This window comes from Cygnus atratus, chromosome 18 (genome assembly GCF_013377495.2).
Source record: "Cygnus atratus isolate AKBS03 ecotype Queensland, Australia chromosome 18, CAtr_DNAZoo_HiC_assembly, whole genome shotgun sequence".
NCBI lineage: Eukaryota > Metazoa > Chordata > Aves > Anseriformes > Anatidae > Cygnus > Cygnus atratus.
The window spans coordinates 5,757,041-5,771,483 of NC_066379.1; the positions used below are offsets into that span (position 1 = coordinate 5,757,041).

A 14,443-nucleotide genomic window follows, 5' to 3' on the forward strand; every position below is an offset into this window, starting at 1 on the left:
CCCCAGGAGCAACCTCCAAGAAAATCCCAGGATGTAAAGCTCCCGTGCAGCACTCCCCAGCTGCGCGCTCTGGCCAGTGCAAACAAACCCAGCTCAATAAGCAAACAATTAAAAAAAAAAAAAAAAAAAACACAAAACCCTGCAAACCCCAAACCCCAACACCAGCACCTGAAGTTTTAGGGGTGAGCCACGCTCGTTGCGTCCCGGGGCGCTCCCCACGCAGGGGGCTTCAGGGTGCTGGAGCGGGGCAGCGAGGAGGACCCGGGCACCCCAGGGGGCGGCGAGCGCCTGGCAGCCCCGGGAGCAAACCGGGAGCAAAGCCCCGGGGAGCCGCGGAGCCCGGGAGGGGCGGCGGGCACGGCTCGGGGACCCCCGGCTCGGGGACCCCCCCCACGTCCCCGGGGCTTGCCCGGGCGCGGCGCTCACCTGCGGGGCCTGGAGCCGGGGCCGCCCCGGCCTCGCTCCGCTCCGCGATCGCTCCCGCTCCGCTGCGGCCTCCCGGGGCACCTCCGGGAGGGGTGCGGCGGGGCGGGGCTCCGTGTCCAAGCCACGCCCCCTAGAGACGGGGCTTCGTGTGCAAATCTACTCCCGGGGCGTGGCTCCGTATGTAAATCGCGTGCCGGGGCGTGGCTCCTCATGCAAATGAGGGCGAGCGGCGGCCTCGCCTCCCTTTCATCCGGCGCGGTCAGGGGTAATTCAGCGCTCGGCTCGCTCCCAGCCAATCAGAGAGCGGCCGCCGCAGCCACGGCCCTATGGGCGGCCGCGCAGCCGGGCTGGGGGCGGGGCGTGAGGGGCCGGCCCCGCCCTTCGGCAGCTCCGCTCCCGGTCCCGGTGTGCTCCCCCCGCGGGGCTCCACGGGCAGCGGGGTGGGCACGGGGAGCCCCTTCCCGGCCGGGACACGGCCTCTGCCTCCTGCCCCGGGCAGCCTCCGGCCCCACGAGGAGCAGGAGCCCAGCACTAGGCCCAGGGAAGGCTCCAGCCCAGCAAAGGCTCCAGCCCATTGTCACAATGAAGGCTCCCGCCCCTCCTCACTGCAAAAGCGGGAGGTGGAAAGCCTTAAGAGAAAGGGGAAGCCTCAGCTGCAAAGAGCAGCACAGCCATTAGCTCGTCACACAGCTCTGCTGCTGCCAGCCTGCCTCCTATTGCACGGGAACAGGAGCTGGACAAGGAATCGTGGTAACGCGTCAGTGCCACGGCGGTTGGAAGTCCCTGCAATCCATGCAAAGCTTGAACTTGCCTCTGATAAGGGCCAGGTAACAGCCCAGCTTCCAAAGGTGAAGATTTTAAATGAAGATCCTCGCTTCTGTCATCGTCTTGCAACATCCAGTTGATCCACATCGTGGGCCAAAATGAAGCAGTGGTATCAGTCTGCATCATAATCCCATCCTGGTGGAGGCACTGTCAGATGTTGTGGTGCTGAGCAAGGCAGCCACAGTTTCTCAATCCTCCCTGCAGTAGTTATTAAATTGTAATTGTTTTGTGCTGAATCAGGGAGTCTTTGCCCTAGCGAAACTCACTGGGTGGCTCTTGTAGAGTTCATCGATACAATTCCACCTTGGCATAAACAGCTGAGGCTGATTGAGATCACCAGGAGTGAGTTTGACCTAATTCTAGGACAAACATGAGCCCCGTGGGTCAGACTAGAGCTCTGCTGGCTGTGCCTGTTCTTAGAAACTCTCTTCCCACCACCTTTAATCTGCAAAACAGTCTGGGAGAATGCTGAGGGCACAGACTGGAACTGCCAACAGCCCTGGCTTTAAGAGGACTATCAGAGCAAACGCGCAGCTCCCAGGAGGGAGGAAGAGCATGGACAGGAGGAGCTGTCAGCCCCTCAGCTCGCAGGGCCCTGCTGATTTCCTCCATCTGATAACGCGGGTGTGTGAATGAAACGGGAACAAACACAGCACTTGCAGCAGCTCGCTGCCACCTTGGGCTACGATACTTGTGGCCATGCAGGAGGAAGATGGCACGGCATCGTGTGCCGACGGGAGCTGCGTGGGGACAGAATCCGGCAGGGCCTGAGTCCTGCTGCCCTCCTAGGAACAAGGCAGTGGCTGGACACAAGCACAGACAGTGCACAAGTGGGGTTACGCAGCCTCACGGCTGTACGGCCACAAGCAGACACTCACCAGATGGTGTGTTGGGGGCCCAGCATTCTCCCCAGAGTCCCTTCGAAGTTACTTACATTTGGGGGGGGAATTAAGAACCAGACTCAGGCGCTTCCACTGTTGGAAAAGGCTTCTTTATTGCTTAACCTTCTCCCCATCTCCAAAAAGAACTAAAAAATTATCACATAAAATGCATCTAAATCAGTTGCTATTACACTTCTGAAGAACTTAGATACTGAAAACAGCTGTGCTCAGCAAGCTTCCCATCCGCTGAGCAGACTTTCTGGCACCTGTCACCAGCACTTTTGCATAGAGGCTAAAGCAAATTTGGTACCTGGATATCCTGGCAGAAGGCTCCCATGATAAGGCCCGGAACACAACGATGTCCTTGGCTTGGAGCACAACAGCCACAGGGCTGGAAGGCTCATGAGGAATTTCTATCTTCTGTCTTTACTCAGGGACCTCGCTTGAGAAACAAAGACAAGGATCCACAGCCAGGAGAGAGGACATCGGGTTAAAACAGGGGGCTGCAGTGCAGCGCTGCTGAGATATCACAAACAGTGCACCAACAGCCGTGGCATAACTTTAATTTGGCATGATGTTGTGTGGCTAGAATACATCTCAGCACAGCTGCAACAGGAGGCTGGAGGCCATCCGCCATACTTTGGGGCTTTCTGTGCTCTCAGACTGATGAAACCATGTGCAAGGAGCAGTTTCGTGCTCTCCAGTGCCTGGAAACTTTACTCAGGGGGCTGAATTTTATGGCTCTTACTTTTTCAGATCAGAATCTGATCTGATAGCTGTTGGTGCGACTGAACGACAGAGGCTCAGGACACCATCACTGATCTGATCAGCTTATTCTGTCCCTGACTGACCTCAGTGACTCCAGCCACAGTGGCTCTTAGCACAGGACAAGGGATTTACACCACTGAAGTATTTTCGAATGGTCCACAGGTCAGCCAAAACTGACACAGAAAGGCAGACTGGTGGTCCAGAAGATGAGAAAGCTGGAGAACCAGTGCCTTCAGGAACAAGCGGTGTGTACTCCAGTCCACAAACCCCCAGCTAAGCCACCTGCACCTGTTTGCAGTACATTTTGTTGTCATGCGAGAGCCATCTCCCTGCAGTGTGAAGCCTGTAGCAGCGAATACAACGGTCAACTACCCAAAGTTCCAGGTGGTTATCACAGGCTCTATTTCCCATAATATTTCTTTAATCAAGAAAGCAAATCCTGAGTGAAGCTCTTCCCTTTGTCTCATGCCATTTTGGCAAACGTCAGTAACTTCAGTGATTAACATCAACTGGCAGCTTGAACTCCTTTAGCGAGTAAAAGGCAATTTCTCCGTGGTCCACCAGTGCAAAGACCACCGGGACGTCCCCGCTCTGATACGTAACCTGCTTCAAGGCCCGAAGGGATGGGATCTGCTCGTCAAAGCTGTGGAGGGAAAAAATAGCCTGTTGTTTACATATTCTTGCTTTGAGAACAAAGCTGTCCTGGCCAGCGATCACAACAGCTCCTTCTGGTCATAGGAGCTGGTTGTAAACCTCCCCACCCCTTTCAATTAAAGCACGAAGCTGATGAGCACACTGAGAGATCCTGAGAGCACGCCGCGTGTTGGGAACGGGGAGCTGTCAAACCCTTTGCCAAAAGCAAAGGCAACTGCAAAATTCTCCACGCTGTGCCGATTAGATGCAGCTCACTGGGCTGCTGGCCAGTTGCCAATCCAATGCGGTCTTAATACCTTTGTGCTTGGAAGATCTTTGGGTTGCTGGGATCAACACCCAACCTGCTTTTCCCTTCCTTTTAATTCTGCGGAGTGTTTGCTCATAAATGGAAATATTTATGCAGCAAGAATCATCCTACTTGCCCGTGACACAGACCTTTGTCAAACTGCATTACCACCTGCCTCCCTCTACCTACTGTAGCTGCAGCAAGGGAAGGAGGGACGGTTTTAGCACACCAAAGTTAGGAAAGGCAGGGACTGAACTTTGTACCTGTCCACAGAATTTAAGTATCAGATTCTGGAGCCAGCAAGAAAGGGGACACCTATCCTCTGTCCGTACCGATTTTAAAGTTACATTTAACAAAGATAAAAATGCTAAACCCATGGTCCTGAGCCCGTAGGGAGCTCTGTGGAGGTACATCTCTGCAGAAATCCACAGGGATCTGCACTGGCTGAGGATTCAGCTGCCATACAGGTCCCTGCAAAACTGAGCTCTAGATGAGTTTCGTGAGTGTTGCATAAATACAGCTGTGGCTTCTTCTTATCCCTGACTCCAGTAATACTCACAGACACGAGTAGCAACCGTATGACCAAATAGTGTGGGCTGAGTGCAAGGGCTAGAGGAATTGTGAGCCACAGCCTCCAACAAAAGAGGAAGGAAAAAAAAAGAAAAAAACCAACATTTCTGGGCAGGACCACCCTAAGGGAGGCACTCTGATGAACTGTAAAGCTCACAAGATCCTGGGTCATTTACAGATCATTAGGACTTACTGCGTGCTTCAAAACCCCGCATAAGACCCGCACGTACCTCTGAACACACATCCTGACGTATGGTTTCCCAGGGTTTGTCTTCTTAAACTTGGCCACAGCATCGGCTTGATACACATTGAAGCTTATCTTCATGCTCTCTGGGTCCTCCTGCAGCCTACAGAAGAGGGGACACATCCACATACTTAAGGGATTGAAACACTGTACGGGGTAGATAAATCAGATGAAAGACAGAACAAAAGCTGTGAAGCCTGGCTAGTTTGGGCCCTGTGACAGGCTTCACTCCTCAAGGGACTGACCCTGGGACTGCTACAGTTACTTTCCAGATCTTCTACCTTCTGTAGCCAGAGCAGAGCCAGCCCCTGCCCCACATCTGCCACTCTCCTCTCCCTGCAACCCTTTGCAAGAAGTACCTCCAACTGGTACAGAAGCAAAGCACTGCTGTGTCCCACAGGGACAGCACGCAAACACCACACAGTGTCCTTAAGGCAAGAGCAGAACTAAAACTCCCAAGGCCCAGGCTTTACCATCGCCGCAGCAGGGACGGCAGCACATCCCAGGGATGAAGCAGACGTGAGACCCAACCCACATCTGCAGGACCACGGAGCAGAGCACTGGATTCTCTGGACATTCTGGATGCCAGGCAACCCCCAAGCTGCTGCCGCGAGCGTCTCGCAGACCTCACAAGCAGGGACGGTCACAAGACAGCCCCGTTCCCTACCAGCCACGAGCTGGCTGGCTGGCTACTAACCGGGAGGCTCCATCCAGGATGTGGGAGGGCTGCAGCACACTGATCTGCTGGAGGATCGCAGCTGGAGGGAGAAAGAACAGGAAAGGATCAGACCAGCTATTTCTCTCCCAGGGCACTCCAAGCACTCCACCACCACCCACGAGCCTTCCTCCTCCGACAATGGCTGGCAGCACCACAGTCGCCACTGGCTACTTCAAAGACCTCAACTTCCTCATCTCCTCCCAGCACACAGCCCAGAACACCCTGCAACTGCCTTGCAATCTTGCTGGCCCTGATTTCACATGCCTAACAGCCTAGCAGGAGGGACTGCAATACAGCAGGACATGGGGAACAGATTAGGAGACCTCCTAAGGCCCTGTTTATCCTGGCACTTGAGTGGGCTATAGAAAGAGACAGAAAGGCAAGAAGACTAGCTTCCTTCTCCCCCCTGATCCGTGGGCTCCTCTGTGCCTGCTCTGCCCAGGCCTTGTTATGAGGTTTTCCTTCTCAAGGCACTGCCCCTAAACTGACATTTAGCTTCCCCAAGCTGACATTTAGCTTCCCCAAGTCGTCTGTTGGCTGTTGCATAAACAGGGGCAGGGTGTGCGTGTCCCCGGCAGGTTCCCACAGCCGCTACCTGTGGAAGTAGCTTCCTCTGGCCTCAGAAGCGGTGTGACAGCTTGGTCCCAGAGATGTGGCGGTCGTCTCCAAACCCTCTGCTGGCTCCTCTGCTTCAAAAGGGCTTTGTACTCCTGCCAGCTGGAGCAGCACCTCACCTCCCTGTCAGCATTGACACTGCTCTTGTACCTGCTTTCCCTCTCCCGCTGCTCCCTTTCCTTCCGTGACAGCTTCTCCTGTTTTAGGTTGATGCGTCTACACCAGGAAGCTGCGTCAACTTCCCTCCCTGGCACATTTTCTGGCAGAAGCCCACTGTCAGGCGAGGGCAGATGTGTGCACGGCTGATCTGGGGCCACGTTTGGCAAGATGATGGTGGTAAAATCCCAGCGTGGCGCACGGGTGCCAGTGCTGCTCGCCTCATGGTCTCCAGCCCTGCTCCTGGAGGGGCTCGGGGAGTTCTTTTGTTCTGCATCAAGAGGAACTGGGTTTGACTGCTCCTCTCCACTGCCAGCATCCAATTCCTTTGGCTGCTCTGACAAGGGCTTTTCATCCAAGGGAAGGCAGCTGGAATCTCCACAGCCATCTCCAGCTTTTTGGGGGGTCCCTTCAGCTTCTGGAAGGTCCTCAGACACTTTATGTTTCTTCTCAAGCGACCTAAGGACAGAAGCATAAAAGACAGGGAGGGTTTGTGGTGGGACATCATTCCCTTTAAATCCTGCCTCCCGCCTTTTAACAGGAAGACAGCAGTCTGCTGGGCCTGAAGGAAGGGTGGCAGGAGCCCCTAGCCGGGAGAATCCCAGTCCCAGCAGACACATGTTCTCAACCCGCCCGCAGCCTCCACACCCCAGCTCCCGACCCAAACACCTCCACGCAACCACGATGGACGTCAGCCAAACTGAGCAGGCCTCAGATACCAGCACGTGCTTGGCAGAAACCTGTCTGACAGCACTCTGGTATGACATTCAGTCCCTGGCTCCCAGGAAAGATGAGGCAGTTCCTAAACCAGCAGTTTATCTCCCAGTTCCTAAAACTTCAGAGCTCCTTAGGCACCAATTTCCTCGGTAAGAGGAGGACTGGAGTTGCAGACCAGTCTCTTCCGCCTCGTTTCTTAAAGGAGGACGCCACCTACTGGAAACTGTCATAATTATAATAGCAGAATTAGTAATTATGTCAGCTTGTTTGCATTTTGGCAACTTCTAGAGGCAATGTGAACGGACCAGGACCCATCTATGCCCTCTGCTGTGCAGGCCTAGCATGCAAGCTACGTTAAGAGGATGAAGAAGTGCAAGATGGGCACTGTGGAGTCTTGTGCTCCCTCTAAAAAAGGAGCAGAGAAGACATCTGCCACTTTTCTTCTGCGCTGACCTCTCTCCCCTTCTATTTTAGCATCTCATCGCTGCAGCTGGGAAGCCTGGTGGCAGCTTGCCCCCATTAGACCCGCATGAAGTGCAGATGTGCCAAGAGCACGCTGCAAAGAGCTCAGGAAGAGCACTGCAGTGCCTGGGGAGGGCACCCACAGCAGGAAGGGCTGAAGACGCTGTAGCACAGTAACTGGTCCTGAGCCAGCAGGGCCTGGGAGAGCAGGAAAAAGACTTTGGGCCACAGCCTTACTCGGGGCTGGAACTCCTCCTCCTTTTCCGATGGTGTTTCCCTGAGCTCTTGCAGTGACTTTCCAGGTTCAGCTGCCTCTCGTAGGGCGACAGGACAGTACTGCAAGGAGACACCAACACACAGACTGAGAGCAGGGCAGGGTAGCAAAACTACCCTTCTGCTCAGCCCCCAGAATACAGCAGCAAAAACCTTTTCTTCCAGGCACAGGAAATCCACAAGCAGGACCAAGATAGTCCTCAATTCATGCCCCATTGCATGTCCCCAGTCACCTCCTCAAGAGGGAGGAGCAAGGAAGGGTAGAGTGCCACTTTTAGCCTTTAATCCTCCCAAGAGGTGGAATGCAGGGTCAGAGTCCTCTTCTCTGCTGTTCCATTAGAGCCATGTAGGGGGCACAGGGCTGCTCAGGATCTTCAGAAAGGAGAAAGCAGCGCGGAAAGGAAAAGCTGGTTACCTGGGGTTGAATCTCAGTACAATATAACCCAGTTGCTTCAAGTGGCTGAAAACCTTGGAGCAAAGGAAAGCAAGAAGGTTAATTTACTTCAGTTCTGCTGCAACTGGGTAAACACCGTGTGGCATGGGAAGAGTAAAAAACCCCTAAGGTTAGGACCCGAAGAAAAGGTAGGAAAACAGGAACCGATCATCTGGAAAAAGATGAGTGGGGGAAAAACCTCAGAATGCTCCCCCTTCCCTCCCTACCTGCCTACCCTGCCCTTAGCCCCTGGAAGAGGCCGTGTGGCAGAGGCTGGGCTCCCTGCTTTCATCCTCCCAACACACCTGGTAATGGGACAGGCTCATCTCCTCCTGGGACAGCAGCATCTCATAGGCTTCTTGGATCGACAAGGGCAGATTCCTGTAAAAGAGCTGAACAGAGCCCTGCAGGGCAAAAACTGACGTTTAGAGAATCCCAGGGAACAAATCCATGAAAGGTCACAACGGTCTCTTCCCACTGGCTCCGACAGCTGGTCCTAGCACCCTCTTTCACATCATATCCATGCCTCCCCATGTGCCACCTGGATTACGTGCAGTCCCTCTCCCATGCACAGTCCCCCAACGCCCTGGGTGTAGCAGCCAGGTGAGGAGTTCCCAGCCACAGCTCTCAGCTCCTGCCCTGGCACTGCCCCATCCATCTAGAGGACGCAGGTAGCAGCTCGACACTCAACTGTTAAAATATCACTGCTTTGGGAGATCGCTTTCTTTAACTGTGATGATCTCAGTGACGGAGGACACAGCACAACTACAAAACATTTAGGACCAGCAACACCAAGAGAGCTGGAACAGGGGAATTGATGGCATCCTCAGATACCATCAACTGGTGGCTCCTCAGAAGCATTTACTGCAGCCTCAGTGATCCCACAGGTAGATTTCTCCAGGCAACAGCAACTAAACCCAGGAGGCAGTTTTAGGCTATACCTCTTTTTCCTTTTCCTAAGTTTAAAAAAAAAAAAGGGAAAAAAAGAAAAAAAGGAAAAAAAAAGCTAAGGCACTAGGAACATACCTCTCCAGTGGGACAGGATGAAGGCATCTAACTGGTCTTTTCTGTTTGTGGGGATGGATTCTGCACTCAGCAACTGACTAAGCAATTTTACTGCTGTCAATTTGTTTATGATCTATTGCTTGACAAATTGCCAGAGGCAAAACCCCCTGCCTTTGCAATTAGGATTTAATGAATATCATTAGATGCCTATAATCTAATTAAGTTTTGCTAAGGGGAAAAAAGCTCCCCTTTAGATTGGTGCATCTGTGCCTCTGATAACAGCTGTGGAAAGAAAAAAAATATCGCTACAGTAAAGAAGTCCAACCAGCATTTCTGCAAGGAGAAGAGTACTGAAAGTAACTTGGTCTCGCTCCCCTGTGTGCTACATTTAAATTTCTTTGTCATATGTACTAGGGAAGAGATGCCATGCAGCAACACCAAAGATCTCAGATCAAATGTAAAGCATGTACAGCACTGGCTGCTAATATCATCTCTTCCCATGCCAGCAAGCTTCTCAGGGGAAGATCTGATTTAGTGTCTGACTACAGGGATTAGGAAGGATGGAGGAGTCCAGAATTTTAATGGGGGAAATTCTTCATTCTAAAATGATGCAAAGGGCTATATATCACAATGAGTATATGATTTTGTTCGACAAAAAGACACTGCATACCGCCAGCCCTTACACAAGGCTGTTCTGTGCTTACTTCATAAAGGCTTTCTTGATAAGCAGACAGCAGCTGCCATAGCTGCATTTATTCTGCTGGACATCCAAAGGATAACTTATGTTTGTACAGACAATCAGAACTGCACAGGACCTTCCTGTTCCAGTTGTAGTTATGTGGACATTCATGGCTTTTCATGAACACAGGCATTTATACTGGGTACATGGCCCTAACAAGCTGGATAAAGTTCCACTAATTCCCATCAGCTTATTAGAGAAGAACAGAAAAACTGTGCTAATGAACTTGTGAACCCTGTTATTGCAGAAATATGCATGACACCCTAGATAAGGGAGGAAGTCAACTCAGGACAGAGAAGGTACTGACCAGTCTCCGATGTCCTAATTAACAGTATACCAGTTCTGAGGAAAAGGATTTCTCAGTGCCATATCTTTTATTCCAATTAACTCCTGCAAACCACAGATAATGGTTTGATCTGGTTTTCAGAAATTCCCAGAACACTGAGTTTTCCCAGATCAGGGCAGACTTTGGTAAAAAAAACTGATATATCAGCGTCCATCTTTCACCACACCCAGAGAAAGAAAGAAACCTCAGTAGAAAACTTTGTAAACATGCTCCCTATGCTTCTGACAAAAGAGCAGACTTACTGCTTTAGGAACAGAAGCTCGAATTACCCAAATGCTCTCCCAGACTATCATATTTGATGCAGGAGTGGGTTAAAGACAATACCAGCTAGATAAATTCACCACTGATCCAGAGTACAACATGCAAACCCCCGGCCTGGAGACCAACACCTCCATCAGCAAACAGGCTAGCAGAGACAATTTCACGAGAACCAGACTGGACTTTTATCAACTGCTCAAACTGCAGCAGCAACCAACACATGCTAACTGACTTCAGTCTAAACGGGAGCAAATGTCCAGCTTCTAGAGCTCCTTCAGTCACCCAGGAAAAGCCCAAGCATGGGTAGCCTACTTACACACTCTAGCAGGTACAGAGCCTCCTCGGGCAGCAGGCACTGTTTGCCACGCTCTGAGAACCCCATGGTGTGCCAGAACTTCCCCTGGAACAAAAGCACAAAACCGTGATGGGCTTTGTCTGCTCTCTGCTGACAACCAGTCTCCCTCTCACTTCAAAAAGCAAAATAAGGAATCTGCAGTTGCCAGCAGGAAACGAAGGTACTGAGTACACTCTGCAGCAGACTCACCGCAGGGGACTGCAGCTCCACAATGCCCTTTTCTGGCTTCCACTCAGCTTTCACCAGATTCCCCCTGTGAAGGTTAAAGATTAGGGGTTTTTATTATCAGCATGTTCTACAATCAACCACAATCAACTCCTGTTTTACCAACGCAACAAGCTCGTGTCAAAAGGCAGCAAAGTTTAAGGTGGCATTTTTACAGGATAAAGCCTCAGAAAGGCATCGTCCTCTGGATCTGAGGGTACCACGTGAAGATGTTACCATCACCAATGAGTTAAGAACATCTTCAGCCAGCACCACAGATATCTGTCCATATGCAGCAGCCTGCTGGAGACACGTGGCCCAAGCTGACCCACGATGTACACGCTGCATCCCACCCACACAGGAAAACACGGTCTCACAGGAAAAAATTAACAGCTAAGAGAAGCGGGGGGTGACTTTGCAAGGATGCAAAGGACTTTGAAGAGGAGGCTCAGGGGAAGCCTTATTGCTTTCTATGACTCCCTGAAAGGAAGGTGTGGGGAGCTGGGGGTCGGCCTCTTCTCACAGGTAACTGTGACAGGACCAGAAGGAATGGCCTCAAGTTGCACCAGGGAGGTTCAGGTTGGAAACGAGGAGATATTTCTTCTCAGAAAGAGCGGTCAGGCGTTGGGACGGGTTGCCCAGGGAGGTGGTGGAGGCACCGTCCCTGGGGGTGACAGACAAACAGACAGACCCAGGCGGACTCACAGGCGCTCCACGCGCTCCTCGGCCAGCCACCGCCACTGCTCGTCCCGGCAGAGCCGCAGCCGCTCCGCCTGCTCCTCCGAGCCGTCGGGCGCGGCCTCCTTCGGGCCGCCGCGGTACCGGGGGGCCCTGCTCCGCCCGCGGGCCGCCGGCAGCTCCGCCTCGCTGCGGGGAGAGACGGGAAGAGAGCGGGGGGGACTGGGGAGGCTCCGGAGGGCTCTCCCCCAAGGCGCTGCCCCTTTAAGGCCCGTCCCGTCCCGTCCCGTCCCTTCCCGCCCGTCCCGCCCCGTACCTCAGGCTCCGCGGGCCGCCCGGCTCCATGGGCACCCGGCGGGAAGCGGCGCCCGGCGCAGGGGACGGGAGCGGAGGGGAGCGGACAGCGGCCCCTGGCGGAGCGGCGGGCGGCGGCGGGGGGCGGGCACCGGGGCGGTGCAGCAGAGCCATACGCTGAAGCCGTGCCCTGAATTGTGCGTTGAGCTTTGTGCCACACCTTGCACTGGAGCTGCGCGCTGAGCCTGTGCGCTGCGGCACGTACCGAGTTGTGCCTTGAGCGGTGCTCCGCACACCGTGCACCAAAATATGCATTGGGCTCTGCGCTGAAGCCGTGCGCCAGGCTATGTATGCGTTGAGTGTGGACACATGAGTGTTTTGCGCTGCGTGCCAAATCGTGCACAGAAAGTGTTGCACAGAGGCCGTGAGCTGGAGCACACACCCAGGCTGTGCCCCACGGTCACACTGCAGCCCGTGCTGGGGGCCGTGCACCCCGCATTGCCCCCTGCCACCGAGCTGGGTTCCTCGTGGAGTTGCTCACCCCTCTCTCCCAATGGTACACGGCAGCAAACAAGGCAAAAAAGCTCGTGGATTGCGTTAAGGTCAGGGAGATGCCAACCAACGACTGTCATGGGCAAGCTGCCTCAACTGCTAAAAAATTAATTGTATTTCTTGCCAAATAAAACAAGTTTGGATAGTGAGAAAAAGAGAGAAAACAACACCCCCACCCTGCACCCCCTTTTCTCTCAGGATCAGCCCCAAGCAGGGAATCTGCTCCAGATTGGGCCCCTCTTGCGCTGCCCCTGGGGCTGCTGTGGAACCACCTGGAACACTCCGGAATGGCCTGGAACCCTCCAGAACCATCAGAACCTTCCAGAACTGACTGAAACTCTCCAGAACTGACAGGAACACTCCTGAACTGAACCCCCCCCCCCCCGGAACTGACTGAAATCCTCCAGAACTGACGGGAACATTCCTGAACTGAACTCCCCCAGAACTGACTGAAACCCTCCAGAACTGACTGGAAACCTCCAGAACTAACTGAAACTCTCCAGAACTGACTAGAACCCTCCAGAACTGACTGGAACATTCCTGAACTGACCCCCCCCCAGAACTGACTGGAACCCTCTAGAATCAGCTGTGTCTGGCAGGGTGCAGCCCTGAGGAGATGCCTCTCAGCCTACACTGGTGCTGTGCCTGAGCACTCATCGGGGCCCAGCATCCTCACAAAGTTCCCTCCTAAAAACGACGTGAGTGTTGTTGTTATCCCCCAAAAACCCTGCTTTGGGGTGGGGGACCCCCAACTCTCAAGCACTTCCAGTGCAGGGCAGCCAGGCCGTGAGGCAAGTTAACCCAGCAGATGCAGAGCATGGGAGCGTCACAGCCAGACCCAGAGCCAAGGTGTTGGTGCCTGCAACCCAGATACAGCCCACAGCTTGCCCTAAAGTTCAGGATTCAGCCCCAGGACTGCACCACTGATGTCCACGAGGCCGGTAGGGATTTTAATTCCTGGGATTTGCAGCCATTGCAAGCGGTCGGATGTGAAACACAACCTGAGGAAGCCAGCCAGCAACGGCATGCAGCCTGCTCACAAGTGTTTCTTTCCAAGAGTTTTCACATTCAACCAACATGGGGAAAAACAGCAAAACTGAAACTATGGCCAACCTGCTGAAATCACAGCTCCTCTCGCCCATGGATTCATTTCAAATCTGAAAGATTTGCTGAGCATTTCCACTTCCCCGCCATGGTTCCAGGTGCAGCAGTGCAGGGCTCAGCTGGGCAGGAGAAGCAGCCGCGGTGCTGGGGAAGGAGGTTTCTCTCTTCAGCAGATGTCACTATTTCTTCTGGTTCAGCCTCAGGCAGAGGCCGGCACGGTGCCATCACAGCGGGGCTGTGCTGAGCGTGCCGCGGTCCGGCTGGGATGGAAAACGAGAAGCCTCAGTGCGCTGCGGCCTCACCTCACTGCTGACGAGGCTGGATTTGCTGCTTAGGGAGGCATCAACTGACCTGACAGGGAAACGCACCAAAAGTTCAAGTTTCACCTCAAATCCATCTCTTGTTGCTGTGGGATAGCTCGCGAGACTCAGCTATCCTCAAGTAGGAAAAATGCAGCTTTTTCCCCACCAAAGTCCCTGGTTCCCAGTGCAGTTTCCCCATAATAGTCCTTTGACAAAATGCCAATGTAGGCAGATGAATGCGAAAACCATTCCTCTGTTTTCCACTGACTGGTTTAATTTTCACTTCCTGCCCACTTATTTCCTCCTAGCGAACCGGCCCTTAGTCCTGCAAAGGGGTCAACGATGCTGGCCAGCATTGCCTCCGTGCAGCACACAGGAACATGCCGTGGGGGACGAGGATTCAGGACAGCTCGAGAGGCAGCAGTGTATGCAGCAGTTACACTTTTTCTCTCCAATTTACAAAAAGTAGGCATTTTGGAGGATACTCAGACTGCTTGATTTTAGCATAATCCCAGAACACCACATACCGCTGCTTTCAACTTATGGGCTGTCACCCCTTTGTTTAACTCAGTCTTTCC

General features: G+C 53.4%; 2 protein-coding genes across 4 annotated transcripts in view; both read right to left on the reverse strand.

Annotated features, from left to right (window-relative positions):
* The window catches only part of LLGL2 (LLGL scribble cell polarity complex component 2), a 33,754-nt gene extending 33,235 nt beyond the window's left edge, over positions 1-519 (reverse strand). The window contains exon 1 of one of the 3 annotated variants that reach the window (XM_035558775.2): positions 427-519. The gene's annotated coding sequence lies outside the window, so the exon portion shown is untranslated. The remainder of the gene's footprint in view (positions 1-426) is intronic. The other 2 variants (XM_050714339.1, XM_035558777.2) reach the window with 2 other exon arrangements.
* Positions 520-2,223: 1,704 nt separating this feature from the next.
* TSEN54 (tRNA splicing endonuclease subunit 54) lies at positions 2,224-12,045 on the reverse strand. Its single transcript, XM_035558628.2, has 11 exons — positions 11,930-12,045; positions 11,641-11,802; positions 10,921-10,984; positions 10,693-10,776; positions 8,334-8,432; positions 8,011-8,063; positions 7,560-7,658; positions 5,968-6,602; positions 5,352-5,412; positions 4,641-4,757; positions 2,224-3,543 (listed from the first exon to the last, which is right to left on the reverse strand). Exons 1-11 carry the CDS (start codon positions 11,956-11,958, stop codon positions 3,393-3,395), a joined length of 1,554 nt encoding a protein of 517 aa, XP_035414521.2. The 5' UTR covers positions 11,959-12,045; the 3' UTR covers positions 2,224-3,392.
* Positions 12,046-14,443: the final 2,398 nt, after the last annotated feature.